Source organism: Rhyacophila brunnea, unplaced genomic scaffold, assembly GCF_057557595.1.
Source record: "Rhyacophila brunnea isolate RB1 unplaced genomic scaffold, BYU_Rbru_1.0 scaffold_22, whole genome shotgun sequence".
NCBI lineage: Eukaryota > Metazoa > Arthropoda > Insecta > Trichoptera > Rhyacophilidae > Rhyacophila > Rhyacophila brunnea.
Window position 1 is genome coordinate 879,655 of NW_028232882.1, and position 19,785 is coordinate 899,439.

General features: G+C 34.1%; 1 protein-coding gene across 2 annotated transcripts in view; it reads right to left on the reverse strand.

The window, feature by feature from the left end:
• Nucleotides 1-19,785, reverse strand: part of LOC147069917 (tudor domain-containing protein 1-like) — a 79,378-nt gene that overhangs the window by 40,557 nt on the left and 19,036 nt on the right. For both annotated transcript variants that reach the window (XM_085949594.1, XM_085949595.1), the window contains exons 8-9: nucleotides 19,089-19,186; nucleotides 14,897-15,072 (exon numbers count right to left, since the gene is read on the reverse strand). In XM_085949594.1, the coding sequence (XP_085805720.1) occupies nucleotides 14,897-15,072; nucleotides 19,089-19,186 (274 nt within the window). The remainder of the gene's footprint in view (nucleotides 1-14,896; nucleotides 15,073-19,088; nucleotides 19,187-19,785) is intronic.

Here is a 19,785-nt window from a genome sequence, read left to right on the forward strand (position 1 = left end):
TGTTGGAGTAAATAAGCAAGTCAGTTTAATATGCTTCTATCTTCTCAGTAGGTGTACCTTATACATTTCGCGCTTGACACATTTTTAATATAAATTGAGAAAAATTATTATGCCTGATGATGTTTATTAAAAGAAAATAATTCTTCTCTCGCTAAAACTTAAAGATGTGCATAATCAATTAATTTATTGTCTATACATACATGGGTACTTATTTATATTTACAACAAATATTAAAAATAATGTGAGATGTTAGAATGAAAATTACATTATATTTCAGCGTTTCATCGACTTAATATTATAATAAAGCTTAAACATGTATATTATTATGCATAAATGCGTATTTTAAGATAGTATGAAATTACAAACAAAATATTAAGTAAGTTATCTGCTAAGTATAAATGTTTTAGTAGTTTGATTGATAAACTACTTAGGTACTGGGTGCCGGACGAAATCTCGAAGGCCGAAATCCCGAAAGCCTAAATCCCGAAAGCCGAAATCCCGAATATCGAAATCCCGAACGCTGAAATCCCGAATGGCCGGAATCCCGAAGGCCGAAATCCCGAAAAATAAAAAAAATACAAACATCAATAATTGTGCAATTTTTGCAAGAGACACAAAACCCATTTTTTGTGGAAATATAAAAAAAATGTAAAATACAAACATCAATAATTGCGCAATAGTGAATTGCGCAATTGTTGTAAGATGCACAAAATCCATTCGTTCTACAAAATGGTCTCTCTTGAAAAAAATTGCGCAATCAGAAAAACCCATTTTCCGAAAAAATGGGATTTGTCCCTCTTACAAAAATTGCGCTCACGATTGCGCAATTATTGATGTTTGCATTTTACATTTTTTATATTTCCACAAAAAATGGGTTTTTGTCTCTCTTGCAAAAATTGCGCAATTATTGATGTTTGTATTTTTTCATTTTTCGGGATTTCGGCCATTCGGGATTTCAGCATTCGGGATTTCGGCCTTCGGGATTTCGTCCGGCACCCAGTACCTAAGTAGTTTATCAATCAAACTACTGAAACATTTATACTTATCAGATAACTTACTTAATATTTTGTTTGTAATTTCATACTACGAGGGTGGGTCAATAAGTCCTTAGAAAAGCCAACAAGTGGCGCGACTAGTACTGTAAGCGGTTTGTTTTCATGCAGCGGCACTACCGATTCAGTATGCTGCGAAGTTTCAATCAGATTGGTCGGGTTGTGGTGTGTTTTTCGTACATTTAAAAAAAAAATTTGCTTGTGGAAAATGGAAAAATGGAAAATGGAGAAAATTGAGTTTAGAGCTGTTATTAAACATTTTAATATAAAAGGGTTAACAGCAAAGGAAATAAAAAATGAGTTGGATTTAGTTCACGGCATATCTGCTCCTTCACTTGCAACTATTTATAACTGGTTAAATGAATTTAAACGTGGTCGTACATCAACAAAGGATGAACCACGCTCAGGACGTCCTGTAGAGGTGACTACACCAGAAATGATCAATAAAATCCACGATATGGTGTTAAGTGATCGAAGATTAAGGTTGAGTGAGATAATTGAGGTTACAGGGATCTCAAAAGGTAGCGTCATTTCTATTTTACATGACAAATTGGGCATGAAAAATATTTCTGCAAGATGGGTGCCGCGTTTGCTCACAGTCGACAATAAACGCAATAGGGTGGTGGCCTCTAAAGCCCTGTTGTCGCTCATGCAACGCAATCCGGATGAATTTTTTCGTCGCTTTGTGACTGTAGATGAAACATGGATACACTACTATACTCCCGAGACGAAAGAACAGTCAAAGCAGTGGATTGCGAAGACAAACCATGTCCAAAGAAGGCGAAAACCGTAAAATCAGCTGATAAGGTTATGGCTACTGTATTTTGGGATGCACGTGAAATTATTTTCGTTGACTATTTGGAAAAAGGAAAAACAATAACAGGGGGTTATTATGCATCTTTATTGGACCAGCTAAAAAACGAAATTGAAGAAAAATGGCCTCATTTAAACAGGAAAAAAATCCTCTTTCATCAGGACAATGCCCGTGTTCACACATGTTTACGATCAATGGCTAAAATTGAAGAATTGAAGTTAGAATTGCTCGACCACCCACCGTATTCGCCAGATTTAGCCCCCAGTGACTTTTTCCTTTTCCCAAACTTAAAAAAATGGCTAAGTGGACAACGTTTTTTTTCAAATGAAGAAGTCATCGATCGGACAAATGCTTATTTTGAGGACCTTCCGAAAACTTATTTTTCTGACGGTTTAAAAAAAATTGAGAAACGTCTAACCAAGTGTATTGAGCTCCAAGGAGATTATGTTGAGAAATAAAAAAAAAATACAAAAATAAAAACTGTTTTAATGCTTTTTTCTAAGGAATTATTGACCCACCCTCGTATCTTAAAATACGCATTTATGCATAATAATATACATATTTAAGCTTTATTATTATATTAAGTCGATAAAACGCTGAAATATAATGTAATTTTCATTCTAACATGTAACATTATTTTAAATATTTGTTGTAAATATAAATAAGTACCCATGTATAGACAATAAATTAATTGATTATGCACATCTTTAAGTTTTAGCGAGAGAAGAATTATTTTCTTTTAATAAACATCATCAGGCATAATAATTTTTCTCAATTTATATTAAAAATGTGTCAAGCGCGAAATGTATAAGGTACACCTACTGAGAAGATAGAAGCATATTAAACTGACTTGCTTATTTACTCCAACAAATCGTAACGTACGTCTATTCCTTTGCGCATTTAATTCAACTGTGCGGCGTCCAATCTCCCGGAGGCCAGTTGGGTCGGCGTCGAATTGGGTCGGCGTCCAATTGGGCCGGCGTCCGATTGTACCGGCGGCCAATTACCGGAGGCCAATCGGCGGAGGCCAGTTCGCGGTGCCAAATCGTCCCATTCCCTGAATTATTGTATATTATATTTAAAATAGCCGGTTAAAAACACATACTTATTACAATTTGTTTTTGTATATGAATTAATGACTACGGTAATAGATCAGAACACTTTTAATAAATGAAATACTTATTTAAAAAAAAAAATCTTTTCGCATAAATTGAGTGGGTAGGTGTTCACCGCTCCAGCGCTCTCAAAGGCGCATCGCCACTGCTATTAATAGATAAGAAAATAAAATTATAAAATAAACAATTTACAATAGTTATTCTAATACATTACATACCGTTAAGAGTATATACTATTGTATGACAACATCTTTTTGGCTACGTGTTAATACTGTGAACTAACATGCTCCGCCCATTTTTACCCGGAATCCCATTATAAACTTAAGAAGCTCCTCCCATTTAGTAGACAGCAGCGCCTAGAAGCTTAGCCAAGAAGATGTTGTCGTACAATAATTAAGGAATTAATTATTAATTTTCTATACATTAATGTTCCGAAATCCTCCGCGGCGACCAAAACGTACTGCTGTCAAATGCACGATATAATATGGTTTCTTAAATCTTAATTTTTGTGTACTAGATTTTAAAAAATCGTGTCTCGACAAATATTCATTGAATTGCTTTCTTTTTTGAGTGCAAGCATAGTTTTTAAGTCATGTTATTATAATTTTATAATTTAATAAAAACGCAATAACAGAATTTTTTCATGCCATCTTGTGAATGTTTTAAACTTATAATTTGTAATGTTAGCTCATGAAAATGAATAAAATTATATCTGTTCATGCTTCCGTGTTTTTTTGTATTCATATACACCGAATTTGCTGTGGGAAAATTATATAATATACATATTTGAAATACCTCAGAAACATACATATTAGATTTTTTTTTTGAAAAATATTTGGACTGAATTTGAGCCTACAATATGATAGGTACCCATACGCCTTAATTAGTATTTAGCTTCCAAAAGGACAGCTACCTTTAAGCAAAACTCAATAGGTGATTGAATTTCTTACAAAAAAAAATATTTAAAATCAACATTATATGTAGGTAAGTTTGTTGTAAAATTGTTCGTACAAAATGTACTTTTGTTTCCCAAAGAATTCTGATTTTTTTGCTGTATAAAAACGGGATGGTTATATCGAAAATACACAATTTGAACATGTCACAAATAAAGTGGTAAGGTCACCGACATGGTATTTGTGAAAGAAATAATGCGGAATAATAAAGTCTTATTAAAAATTTAAATTACATACTTAAATACATACGTAACCGATTAATCAAACAATATTATTTGAGTAGCCTAGTATCAAAGACGGACAAGTAACATTACAAAAGATGCCAACCAGCTGCTAAAAATCAGGAACTGGAAAAGACGTGCGGAGGACCGTTCCGGCTGGAGGTGGAGGAGGCCAGGGCCCGACTTGAGCTGTTGCGCCATCGAAGAAGAAGTATCAAAGACGGACATACGCCACTTTTGCCAAAAAGTATATTTTGGTTGATTGTAGTGGTATACCTGTTTATGTTGAGACCCCATTATGCTGTGCCATGATGCAGTCTGATCTAGAGATGCTATCACACAATGGTCTATTTTGAATAAACTTGAATTTGCTACCTCTAAATGTAATATTATTTCATTCAGTTGTTCAAGGCACACCTTATTGTTCCCATACAAATTGTCTGGTATAATATTGAGTAGGGTAACGGAGATAAAAGTTTTGGGTGTATTGTAGGATGCAAAGTTTACTTTCAATCAGCATATTCTTAACATCAGTACTAGATCTAGCAAATGCTTGGTTTTGTTATGAGGGTTACAAGATCATTTAAAAACGTCCGAGTGCTACGTACATTATACGTATCATTTTTGTTGAGTATTCTTGAATATGCCAGCATAATTTGGAGTCCTAACAGGTCTGTCCAGACAATTAAGTTGGATCGAGTCCACATCAGATTTCTTAGATTTCTCTACTTAAAGACATACGGATTCTTTCCTTATGACAGAGACAATAAAATAATTTTTCCGACTCGTTTTCTTCTGGGTATGCTATTAATGCAATCCCTGTCCACCCGAAGAGTGATTGCTCTTTTAAAGCATTTCTTTTTACTTCTTCGTGGGTTCATTTACAATCCGTATATACTGGCAAATATTAATTTCTATGCTACCACCAATATCACTCGTAACACTACGGTCTTCATGATACCTCGTCGCAGAACAGATGTGATGTTTCATGATGCTGTGTATCATGCGATTGACTTATTTGATGGCACCATTAAGGTTGATATGTTTTTAATTAATTACTAGCGAGTACCCGGCATGCGTTGCAATGCCACTCAATAAAATAAAGTGTTTGTGTTTTAATTCTGTTTTTTGAATTGCTTTTGAATACACAATATTGTTTGTTTTTCCGTCTGGTGCGTACACAAATAAATCAGAAGGTTTTACAACGCGTGAGCAGGCCACATACAGCTGTCCATTTGAGAAGCATAGATTTTCCAAATTTGGTACAGGAATGCATACGAATAGAAGAAGATAGTTGTTATAATTCAGAAACCTTCGCGGGCGTGCGAACAACAACTGACCAAAGGTTCATTACAATCGGATGAATGGTATAGGAACGTATACGAATAGAAGAAGAAGATGGTTGTACTAATTCAGAAACCTTCGCGGGTGTGCGCACAACAACTGACCAATGTTTCATCGCAATTGGATGGAACGCATACAAATAGAAGAAGATGGTTGTACTTGAAGATAGAATGAAGAAAAAGAAGATGATTTTCCCAATTCAGAAACCTTCGCGGGTGTGCGCACAACTGACGAAAGTTTCATCGCAATTGGATGAATGGTATAGGAACCATACGAATAAAAGAAGATAGAATGAAGAAGAAGATGGTTTTTCTAATTCAGAAACCTTCGCAGGTCTGCACACAACATCTCACCAAAGTTTCATCGCAATCGGATGAATGGTATAGGAACGCATGCGGGACAAACAAACATTAATCTCTATATATCTATATGAACGGATAAAACTATGTTTGAACTACAAAACAAGTGTGACAACATTTTTTTATTTATAATTGATATATCAAATTTTATAGTATAATCTATTCTTACTTTGTAACAGAAAAAAAAATAAACATATTATTTTTCTATGAAATAGAATTTTTATAAAGAAATCAAAAAAAATGGTATAGTAAGTGTCAAGGTATTCAAGAATTATTATTCAATTCACAAAATCGCAAGAGAATTCGGTACAGTAGACTAACTGATATGAGAATGAAGTATAATTATTTAAAAAAATAAGTTCCAATGCACAAAATTCCATTATAATAATATATCTACATATTTTTTCACCATAAGAACAGTGGGCATTCATTGTTAGTTCTGTCAGTTCATAAAAATTACAAAATTCATAATCTAATGTGATATATCGTCAATGCACATCAAATATGGTCTATGTGACGATTTTACGAAAATGAGTTAAATATAGTTTTTTTTCTTTTTTTTTCTTTACCTTGTAAAATATGAACCATGTGATAATAACAAAAATTAATGGAGATAGAAAACAAACTATGTGCCAACATTCAAAACTTTGCATTTAAATATGAACCATGTGATCTTACTGCACATGCGTCATATTTAATACGTGGCTATCACATGGTCCGTATTTTACATCATGATTTCACTTGTACGTGTCCTAGTTGTTTTTGGAGTGAAAAACTATATAAACCACACCTAATATCACTGTTTTAGTATCTGTGATCATTTGGTTTATAAATTAGCGGTAAGTTATTACATTTTATTAAATAAATTTGATGTATTTTCATGTAAATATGCTGTGCGAATCAACTGGAGGAGTGGATCCCACAAAGTGATATGGATATTTCTTTACCAATGGATTTTGATATTTCAGTAGTTCAGAAAATTAAAAAAAGGAGAGTCTTGGGGAAAGGGTATGTCGGCTATAAAAAACATTGCGGAAAATATCAACAAAGCCAATCAAAGCAAGCAGTCTATGGGAATAAGATGTTCACACAAATTACCCAAGGTGGCATATAAAAATTCTTTAGGTTGTCAGAAAATAACAGAAGAGGATCGCCTGCACACATTTCACAATTTTTGGATGTTGAAAACTTGGTCAGAGAAAAAAGCATATCTCCTGGGCTTTGTAGCAACACGTGCTGTAAGAAAGCGTCGCAGTGAAAGTACAGCTATCACGAAGAAGAAGCAAGAGCACGGTATATATCTTTTTACCAAGGACGGGGATAAACATAAAGTGTGCCGCAAAATGTTCATAAATACTTTGAGCATCACACAAAGCACCAAACACAAGATGGAGTTATCGGCAACACATTATTATTAATGACGGCGAAAATGTTCCCCCCAACAATACAAATAAATGAGTGGCCAAGCAAACTGAAGATGTGGAGAATGTAAAAAAGTGGCTAAATCTTCTGCCAGTTGTTCCAAGTCATTATTGTTGGTCTCAAACAAAACGACTATATGTTGAATCGTCTTTTTTATCAACCCAAAACATGCTATCAGTCTTCAATATGTTGTGCACAGAGAACAATGTCCTAACTGTGAACAGAAACTTTTCCAGCAACGTTTTAAAGGCTAAAAAAGTTTCTATTCACCATCCACGCAAAGGTCAATGTGATATTTGTGTAGGATTTAAATGTGAAACTCTTGGGAAAGAAATTTACGACCAACACATAACACGAAAGGAGCAAGCTAAAAAGGCCAAGAACACTGCCAAAGAATCTACCAGCGAGACTACATTAGTTTTAACAATGGACTTGCGGAGTGTGATGTTATGCCCTAATCTGCTGTTTACTACAAACAGAAACTACACCTACATAATTTCATCTTATATGTCCTAAATAATGCGGACGTGACTCCCTACGTGTGGCACAAAGCAGATGGAGGTGTGACCTCCAACGAGTTCACAAGTTATATTATCAACTATTTAGGGACCAGGCCACGTAACTATAATAAGATCATCCTAATTTCTACTGGTTGTAATTACCAAAATCGGAATCGAATACTGGCAAGAGCTTTAAGGCGTATGGGTTCATTTGCAAGAATCAAATTTGACGTAAGCGCCACAAAAAATAACCATAAGCGAAGCGATATCAAAGTAAAAAATCACATATCCCCTCGCTCCGCGTCTCGCGTAGTTAGATACGCAATCAGAGGTTTTAAAAGTGTTGAATTAATAATTTTTTTTTTCTAACAAATTTTATAAACATTTTTGTAGTAGGTAGAATAAATTATAAGAATAAAAATAGTATACCTCCAAATAAGAACCTCATATTATTGATATGCTGAATTTGTGAAGTGACACCTTTTCTTGAACCTATCATATTGTAGGTTCAAATTCAGTGCAAATATTTTTCAAAAAAAATCAATACTTATGTATGTATGTTCCTGAGGTGTTTCAAATTTGTATATTATATATATCGATGTGTATGAATACAAAAAAACACGATAGTGTAAACAAATAGAATTTTATTAATTTTCATGAGCTAACGTTAAAAATTATAAGTTGAAAACATTCACAAGATGGCATTAAAGATTTCTGTTATTATTGCGTTTATATTAAATTATAAAAACATGACTCAAAAAAGAAAACAATTTAATGAATATTATTGTCGAGCCATAATTTTTTTTAAATTTAGTACACAACAATTAAGATTTGAGAAACCATTATTATAATAACGTGTATTTGACGGCAATACGTTTTGGTCGCCGCGGAGGATCTCCTATATATTATTATCCTAAGAGATTTTGGAAAATACGTCAACTTTTTTATTTAAACACCGTTTTGTTTATTATTAAAGGAATTCACTTCAATTTTTAGAGTCCCGAATCTACTTCCATTTGAATCGGGCACAAATTTGATATAACTCGACACAATCACAGATAATATCGTTTTTAAATCGCGTTTTACATCCGTCACCATACATTTTCGCATCTTGCTAGCCATCTACGGCAAATTGATTATATTGTCACTTAATACTTTTTATATAATCGATATTTCACAAATCAGAATTAATATTCCACCAAACTATTCAAATCTGTAAGTAGCACATTGGCGTGCTACAAGAAATAAATACATCTTTCCTCACTAATTACTACAAAAATATAATCTAAAACCATGTCACTGCTTTTTATCTGTCAAACTAATAGACTTAGATTGTCATTTGTTTTCTTTCGCAAAACAAGTTCATTTGACGTGTCATAATTCAAATTTAGAATTTGCAGAATTAATCGAAAAATGTGACATTTCTATTAGCATGTTAAATAATCAATTTCAATCAAGACATTTTTATTGTAAGATGAGTTTTCTATTAATTAATAACAAATCTGATTTTTTTTAAATACTTCTTTGTGGCTGTTTACGCACTATTTTTTTATTGAATAATTACCTAGGCTACTAATTTTGATAGATTACAATTTATAGTCATATTAAGTTGCCATTGCAAACAATGAAATAAATTAATACGAATTTTTATAGTTAACAAAATTTGTGATATTGTATAATTTCTACCTATTTTTACCATCCTTTCATCAATCTGGACCTATCCACTGCTGGATGAAGGCCTCCTCAGCCTTATTCTACTCCTTACTTACACATGAATTATTATATTTATCAAAATCAGTGATATTATACTATCTACCTATCTATATTTATAATGGCATTATTATCACGAGCCTTAATAAATCCACTGCTGGATGACGGCCTCTCTACGTTGATTGTATTCTTGATAGTCTTGAATTTCATCATCATCATCAATCCACTGCTGGATGAAGGGTTCGTTTTAACGAATTTGTGATATTATACCTATTTCTATCGTCCTTATCATCATCGATCTGAACCAATCCACTGCTGGATAAAGGCCTCCCTAGCCTGATTCTACTCCTTTATGTCATTTGAATTGCTGTATTTATCAAAATTGGTGATATTATATTATATCTATTTATATTATATTTGTTTGTATTTTTGTCAGACATATGAATTGCTATATTTATCAAAATTGCTGATATTATATTTACCCATTCATAATATTGTCATTATCATCATCAACCAAGATCAATCCACTGCTTGATGAAGGTTATCCCAACCTAATTCTACTCTTCTTAGTCATATAAACTGCTACATTTTTTTTAAATTTGTGATTTTATATACCTACTCATTTATATCGTCATTATCGTCATCAACCTGTATCAATCCACTGCTGGATGAAGGCCTCTTTAAGCTGATTCCACATTTTTAGGTTTCATAAATTCCTGTTTTTATCAGAATTGGTCTATTCCTCTCAGATATAATATGTATTGCTTTATTATTTATTAACATTTGTCTCAATATGAATGTCCCGCACCGGGAAACTATATTGGTTAAGGTTAATTTTGAATTAAAAATTTGATTTTTAAATATTATTCTATGGCTGCAAGCATTTATTTTTTATAGACAATGAAACTAAACAATGTTTAAATTTGTTTTTAATGCTACTAACCTTTTTCTATTATGTAAATGTGACCCGAAAGAGATTAATATTTGGATATATTGGATCGCTTTTAATGATAATCACATAATATTGCTGTATATTCGAATGAATGAGATGTATAATTATTTATCATATTTAAATGCACATACCTACACATATATTGTATTAAAATTAAAATGACAGTGGTAGCAATCGGCGATTGCCAGCTGTTCTGCTAGGCCTAACAGCCTGAAGTGGTGACAGGTGATATTGTGAAGGCCTGACTCCAGAATAGACTACGCATATGACTCCAAATTTGTATTGGCAGTGACGACATGCAAATCATAAAACTAACAAATCAGCTAAATGTTCAACTGTCTGACGTGGATAAAAATCCACCCCGAAAGGAAAATTATGGCGCCGTCTATACATACTTTACAATTATATTAAAATCCAACACCAAGTCATTATGACGAAAAGCTGTCTGCAAGACCTAGCGAGACAGACTGGCGAGAACCAGCTGGCTCAGCTAGTTTCGGAACATTAGTGTATAGAAAATTAATAGTTGGTTCCTTAATTAGTGTATAGGCTTAACGGTATGTAATGTATTAGAATAATATTATAAATTGTTTTTTTTATAATTTTATTTTCTTTTCTATTGATAGCATCTAATATAATTATTATATTGAGGGTTTCTTATATCCATCGACCGTGTTAGTCTAGGATCAACGAGTTCAGGCAATACACAATTCATATAAATCTTGTCACTTGTGATGTGAAGAGTAATATTGTTTTTATTAGTCAATGAACTAGGTTCTTACCTCAATATATTTTTTACTTGAGTTTAATAATTACTAATAAATGCCTAAGGTGATTACATTCAATTCAACTCGGCATTAAATATATTAAATTCTAATGGGTTTAAGTTTTGTACTATTTCATTTGAGTCGTTTTATGCGATCCTGGTTTCGCTTTTCGGCATCGTCAGGCACTATGCGCACTCATCAAATACACACTGACAACGAAAGCAGCTAATTATCATTTAACAATAAATTAATACAATAAAGTTAGGTAAAAACTTTATCACCTACCTATTAAGTCAAAGATCACAGAGAAAAATATAACAAACAATTAATTATTATGAATAGTTGAATTGTGGCAGTATGAAAAAAAAAGATTTTACCACAAACCATCTGAAAAATACATATATCATAAAACATATACGTGATTTTGTGCCCCAAAAGACTTTTTTATTATTATTTTGACGATTAGGAAAATTATGACACACGTTTCAGTGGCCATTACGATGACAGCATTCGAAAACGTATTTTACTTTAAATGTTCTACCAATTTACTATTTGTAACATAAACCACTTAAGATCGATAATAAATAGACCTTGAAAAATAATATTATTTTGTTTCTATTGATAATACCAATAAACATACTCCTGGATACGTCCTTTTGAAAATAACAAAACATGGCTACCCAGGTACATAAAAACTGTATTAACCCAATGCTTACGGGCCGCCGAAAATTGTGTTTTTGCTAATTGCTTTTCAAATGCAAATTAAAACGTTAATTAAAAAATTAATTAAAAGAGCCCGTAAACATTGGGTTGCATTTGAAAAGTAATTAGCAAAAACACAATTCTGTGCGGCCTTTTTGGTCTTTTATAGTTATTATTTTGTTTGATGGAGGGGTATGTACGATTTGAAATAAAAATAACATTAAAATGAAGTTGTGTTTATTTTTACAATAGAGAATGATTAATATTCATGCTTTCAATATTGTTAAAGAATAACAATTTATTCTTAAAGAAAGAGGGAAAATTTAAATGAAGGCCTCGACTTTGAGTTGAAGGTTACGGGTTTGATTCCCGCTACACCGCCAACATGTTTTACATGGATGTTTTTACTGTGTAAATATGGGTGCTGGTGCTGTAAGTCTGGGAGTTGTGATGACCCAATAATAAGTGTTAAACTTCATGGGAAGATGGAAAAAACATTTTCAGCCGAAGTCAAATAAATGTTTGCCAAAACAGAAAATTGATAAATTATTTTGTAATAAAACAGTCATATCCTCTGCATATCACTACACAATTCCATTGCATAGTATGTCCATAACATTCACATAAATTTTGTGATAATAGAATCTCATATTTTAATTCTGTTAACTAGACACTAGACTAGTGCCTAGTTATCAAATTTGAATAATTTTGAATGATATATTTTGATAGCTAGTATTAAAAATGGTTCATGTGACGAAAACTGTGCATAGAATATGAACCATGTGCAAAAAACGCAGTAAAATACCATTTTCTTGTTCAAAATAGTAAATATTTGCAATAAAATGTATTCTCACATTGAAAAAATATTTTTTCCCTAATTTGTCCATTAATAGAAGTGTTATTTTCCATTCTGTTTTTTTTAAACAGTCAACGACTCTGTCGGCGGGACAAGAATCTTTTCCTCAGAAATAAGTGTGAAGACATCGAAACCCATGCTGTCAGAGTAGAAACTCGCGATCTTTTCCAAAAAGTGAAAGAAATCACAGGAGATTTCAAGAAAATGAACTGGGCCATCGAGGAAGAGGACGATACACTACTTATGGAGTTGGATAGGGTCACGGCAAGGTGGAAAACATATTGTGAAGCCCTATACAGAGATACAGAAGAGGATGATGAGGTGGTTGACGTACATATCGATGAGCAAGAACCTGAAATACTTTTTAGTGAAGTGATAGAGGCGATAAAGAGACTAAAAACCCACAAGTCACCAGGTGGCGATGGCATAGCTGCAGAAGCATTAAAAAAGGTCAATGATGACGGAAAAAGAATCATACATCAATTATGCAACATGATCTGGAAAAGTGGTGTATGGCCCAAGGACTGGACAGAGTCAATTTTGATCCCCCTGCACAAAAAAGGTTCCTCACGTAAATGTGAAAACTATCGAATAATCTCACTTATTCCACATGCAAGTAAGATCTTATTACATATAATCAGCAGGCGTCTGAAGCATTTCATCGACCGACAAATACCCAAGGAACAAGCAGGTTTTGTTATGGGGAAGGGAACTCGAGAGCAAATTCTGAACATCAGACAACTAATTGAAAAATGCAGCGAGTTTAATACCCCTATAATGTTATGCTTTATTGACTACCAGAAGGCATTTGACTGCGTAAGATGGAACTGTATGTGGAAGGTACTTCTGGAAATGGGAGTTCCATCACACCTTACCTGTCTCATCAAAAACTTATATAACAATAGCCACACAAAGGTGAGAGTAAATAGTGCGTTTTCTGAAAGTTTCCGAACCGAGAAGGGAGTTTGTCAGGGATGTGTTTTATCTCCCCAGTTATTCAATATATATGGAGAGCATATAATGCGAAGAGCCCTAGATCATTGGCAAGGCGGAATAACAATTGGTGGCCAGAAAATAAATAACTTAAGATTCGCAGATGATACCACACTAATCGCTGCTGATAAAAGGGAACTCACAGAGCTGCTACACCGGGTAGAGGAAGAGAGTCGCAAATACGGCCTCCTTATTAATAGGAATAAAACCAAGTTAATGGTTGTTGATCGGGCCAACCTTCTACCAACACCAAGTACACTCCAAAACGTCGAAACAGTCGACGAGTTTGTATATCTTGGATCGACCATCAGTGGAAAGGGCGGATGCGAAGCGGAAATAAGAAGGCGCACACAAATTGCAAAAAGTGCGATGACACGCCTTACCACTATATGGAAGGATCGGGGAATTTCGATTGCCACAAAAATGATGCTTGTGCAAACATTAGTGTTCTCGATATTCCTATACGGAGTCGAGTCGTGAACCCTGAAGGCAAGAGAACGGAAGGCAATTGATGCCTTTGAGATGTGTTGTTGGCGCCGAATGATTCGCATTTCTTGGACGGAGCACAGGACGAACCAGTCAATCATCCAGGGACTGAAGATAAAGGAACGGCTCTCGACGATATGTCTGAGAAGAATTCTGCAGTTTTTTGGACATATTGTCAGGCGCGGACCGGACAACCTGGAGAGACTGGTAGTTTTGGGTAGCCTCCAGGGAAGGCGAAGCAGAGGAAGAGCGTCTGCGCGATAGAGCGACCAAGTGAAAGAGCTGACTGGGGGCACCATCCATTCTGCCCTGAGAGAAGCGGAAGATCGAGAGGGATGGAAAGTCTTGGTCGCTCAAAGGATGGCAAAATTTAAATGTGGTCACGATCCTCAGCCATGAGTGCACGACCAAGAAGAGGGAGTAAAAAGGTTAATGACACATGGTATTTGCACAGATTTTAATTTGAAATAATTGTATCGGGAATTTAGTAGGCACATCTATGATCAAAAACAAAATTAATGAAAGTCAAAAAATATTTTTTTTTCAAAATTTTAATATTTTTCCCCATACATTTCATATTTTGTAATTCGAATTTTTTTTCGATTTTCGGTCCCATGGAATTCGTATTAACGAGATTTTACTGTACATACCAGATGTTTCTGATTGGTTACGTGTCGCTTTACTGCAATCTACGGTCATTTCTATAATCTTGTGTTCATCCCGGTCACAGCTCTCCTTCAAAACGGCCAGATCATCCTCGATCAGTTGAATATTGACGGTTATAGAATCCATGGTCATTACACATACTTCATAAGAGTCCTTCTCACTGAAATAAACATCAATCAATTATTCACACTGGTTGCAATATCATGGGCATTCTCGCAATACGACCTATCTACAAAATTACTATCTTTACAGACAGAAGAGCCAAAAAAACTGAATGAAGCATTTATTGAAGTTAAACTTCTTTATGAGTGGTGCACCAAATTTCCAAGTAGAGTGAATCCCAGTAATCAGTGATAAAAAACATCATGTTTCATCAGGAAGTGACGTGTCCGGAAATTTGTACGTATGCAGTTCGCCGTATCAATCGAAAATATATGGTCGTATATTAAAGTCCAACCTCTTTGGGTCATATAGTACTGTGATAAAATTTATGTCTAAATAAAACACGGTTCTTCTCGCATTACAGGAAGACAGCGGTAAACAAATTTTGAAAATAGCCGGTATACTGGATTATTTGTTAGGTTAGTAATACCTCCCTACACTAGTCTATTACCGGTCAACTTGAAGAGGCTTAAACGAGTTACCTGATCTCAAAACCGGCAGCTTAACAAAACATGTGACCAAGTTCCTTAATAGGATTTTAATAGGATTAGTCAGGATTTTATTTCATATGAAGTCCTACGATTCGTATATCGACGCTGGTATGCGGGCCGTAGAAAAAACAGGGAGTAATTTAGGAATGAAAGTTGATGTAAATAATCATTTAGGAAATAAGATTTTAACCATGTATAATTGTATAAAAATGTTAGTATAATTAAATAACCCTGTAAATATATGTAAACAGGATGAAAGATGCAGTATGAAGATTGTACCAGGAAAATGAGATGTTAACTAAAGGATTTAATAATATGAATTTGTAATACAGAAACTAGAATTAAGGTAGTAACGTAATTAGTATGTAGTTAATATTGAGAGTTGTAAGTAAAATGTAATATAAATATAGCATAATATCATCGAAGAAAGTATTAAATACGAGGGTGGGTCAATAATTCCTTAGAAAAAAGCATTAAAACAGTTTTTATTTTTGTATTTTTTTTTTATTTATCAACATAATCTCCTTGGAGCTCAACACACTTGGTTAGACGTTTCTCAATGTTTTTTAAACCGTCAGAAAAATAAGTTTTCGGAAGGTCCTCAAAATAAGCATTTGTCCGATCGATGACTTCTTCATTTGAAAAAAAACGTCCACTTAGCCATTTTTTTAAGTTTGGGAAAAGGAAAAAGTCACTGGGGGCTAAATCTGGCGAATACGGTGGGTGGTCGACCAATTCGAACTTCAATTCTTCAATTTTAGCCATTGATCGTAAACATGTGTGAACACGGGCATTGTCCTGATGAAAGAGGATTTTTTTCCTGTTTAAATGAGGCCGTTTTTCTTCAATTTTGTTTTTTAGCTGGTCCAATAAAGATGCATAATAATCCCGTTATTGTTTTTCCTTTTTCCAAATAGTCAACGAAAATAATTCCACGTGCATCCCAAAATACAGTAGCCATAACCTTACCAGCTGATTTTACGGTTTTCGCCTTCTTTGGACATGGTTCGCCTTTCACAATCCACTGCTTTGACTGTTCTTTCGTCTCGGGAGTATAGTGGTGTATCCATGTTTCATCTACAGTCACAAAGCGACGAAAAAATTCATCCGGATTGCGTTGCATGAGCGACAACAGGGCTTTAGAGGCCACCACCCTATTGCGTTTATTGTCGACTGTGAGCAAACGCGGCACCCATCTTGCAGAAATTTTTTTCATGCCCAATTTGTCATGTAAAATAGAAATGACGCTACCTTTTGAGATCCCTGTAACCTCAATTATCTCACTCAACTTTAATCTTCGGTCTCTTAACACCATACCGTGGATTTTATTGATCATTTCTGGTGTAGTCACCTCTACAGGACGTCCTGAGCGTGGTTCATCCTTTGTTGATGTACGACCACGTTTAAATTCATTTAACCAGTTAAATAGTTGCAAGTGAAGGAGCAGATATGCCGTGAACTAAATCCAACTCATTTTTCATTTCCTTTGCTGTTAACCCTTTTATATTAAAATGTTTAATAACAGCTCTAAACTCAATTTTCTCCATTTTCCATTTTTCCATTTTCCACAAGCAAATTTTTTTTTTAAATGTACGAGAAACACACAACAACCCGACCAATCTGATTGAAACTTCGCAGCATACTGAATCGGTAGTGTCGCTGCATGAAAACAAACCGCTTACAGTACTAGTCGCGCCACCTGTCGGCTTTTCTAAGGACTTATTGACCCACCCTCGTATTAAATCCAGTAGCTGCATTAAAATAATAAAATCAGGAGCGAAAGCAATCCGCCACGTAAAATAAATAATACCGCCTACTAGAGTGGGCGCGAGAAACGCCGTTTGATGGTATGGGTGCGTTGCGGGCGTCACACATATGAGAAATTTTGAATGGTGAAATCCATGGCAGAAAATATTTCATTCACAAAAACGGTGTGTTTCTCCGTAACTTGAAAGGGCTGTAGAACCGTTATAAATTAACTTTTAGGAAATATTCTTCGATGAATAGGCTTAGAATAATTATACCTATCACCTAAGATTGAAATAATGATATATCAAATATATCATTATGTAGTCCAAACCCAGAATTGTCTTCAATTGCGAAAATACATAAATATTATTTTGCAATATTGTAGAGGGCATATCGTCGCCGTAGATGTCAAGGTAGCCAAGCCACAAAATTGGCGAAAATGAGTTAAGTACACAAAAGCATTTTAAAATCATCAAGATGCAGTGGTCAATGGATTTAACCCACAAAACTCTTTTGACTACCACACACTTGTGCCAACTGTACATTTCAATATTCAGTGGTCACGAGATATAACACACATAACTTCTAAGATGCTATTTTTTTTAGTTATTTGTTGAAAATAATAAAAAAAATAACACCACAAAGCATACTCTATGTTCAAAGTTACACCATTATATCTTTAAAAACAAAAAAGTTCATTAAACAATGTTGCTTTTTTGTTACACAAAATCTTTGTACGCCTGTTTCTCAGAATTATGATTTTGTGGACTGGCTCCATTGACATCTACGGCGACGATATATATATAAGTAGGTATAAGTATGCACTAAGTAATTATAAGTAATACAAAGCGAGTAATACAGCTGTCATTACTGCTTACGTAGATATTAAATAGCGGAGGTCGGCAGAATGACATTAACAATTAGATATGTGGTTAAACGGGTCCAGAGACAACGGATGCAGGTCCCTACCTCATTAAACGTACTCACCTCTCATTTAATTCCGAGTAAATACAAAAGCATCATGAATTCTATCGGAGGTGAAGATTCCTGGACACCGCAAAGAATTAATTAAAAATTAACGTTTCTATAGTTACTTAATTTTATGAAAAAATTAATTCCGCCCACCATCGATTAAAGTTATACACCTTACCCCATTTCCCAAATTATAATTTTCACTCCGAGAATTGTTGATTACGAATACCCAACCAAGACTTATTAGAGGGGGGCTGGTGTCTATAAAAGCCGCATATAAAGAAATTAGCTGTGAATTATAAAAGCGAAATAATATAAATAAGCATAAAATAAGATAATTGATAAGTATAATAATTTAGAATTAAGCATTAACAAATACTGTCACATTTACAAAATTAATAAACCTATGGAAGGAAATATAAGCATAATACCAATTAAATAGTGTATTTAATTACTACCACCTCTCTTCTCCTAAAAACACCAAAAATAAAATACAAAATAAATTATTGATAACCCTGGTCACTCGACTGAGCTGGTCTTCTTCATCAGACCCTGGGGAATGTCATTAGGTTAGGTTTTCATTCATGAATTTTTCCAAAATCGGGTATATTAATTGTTCACATTGAATCTAATAAAATTGGAGACTGCATAGTTTACGGTCATGTCTTTCCGATAGAAAGTTCACGGCGAACTGTGCTACGGTGAAATGTTTTACGTACAATTTACATGTAACCAAGAAGTGAATGATGAATAATATGGACACCGCAACGTGGAATGTCGATCATAATTTATAATGACTTACTTATCGGTAACGGTAATATTGCATGAAGAGCTGATATTCTTCATATAGTTAATGGCCTTCTTCGACCATTTTCCATTGTCTTTTGGTACAGGCTGGATCTGAAATAATTATTTGTTAATGAATAAATTAAATGCGTAAATATCATCAACTCAGTTCTAATTTGACATATGGTGCAATTTGTTAGTTTCGAGTACTCTACTGAGTAGTCTACTCTCTACTAAAAAATTGTATTTTACTTTCCCAGATAAGTAAGTACATACATATTATTACCTTTAATTACATAGTATGTATGTAATTATCCTTGCACTGAAAGTGTTATGAATGTCAATATTGTGGTATTAGGTGGCCACAGACGTACAGTTTTCGTAGCAGGTTGAACATGGCACAGACAATAACTGTTCAATAACTGTACGTTAGTGGCCACACCACAGATCAGTTTAACTACCCCATTTAAATCTGTCGAACTGTCAACAGACGTGCCCATATACGTACAGTTATTGTCTGTGGCAGAGCAAGTGTCAAAAACTATGGAGGTTAGGTTCGCGGAGATATTACACAGGGGCATTGTTTCAATTAGTTTTAGGTAGGGTATACTTGAACGATATTGATACATGAATAATTTTACTTTGAATTTATTATGGTTATAATTGTTTTTATTAGAAACAAATCGACATAAAATACACACCAATGACGTTGG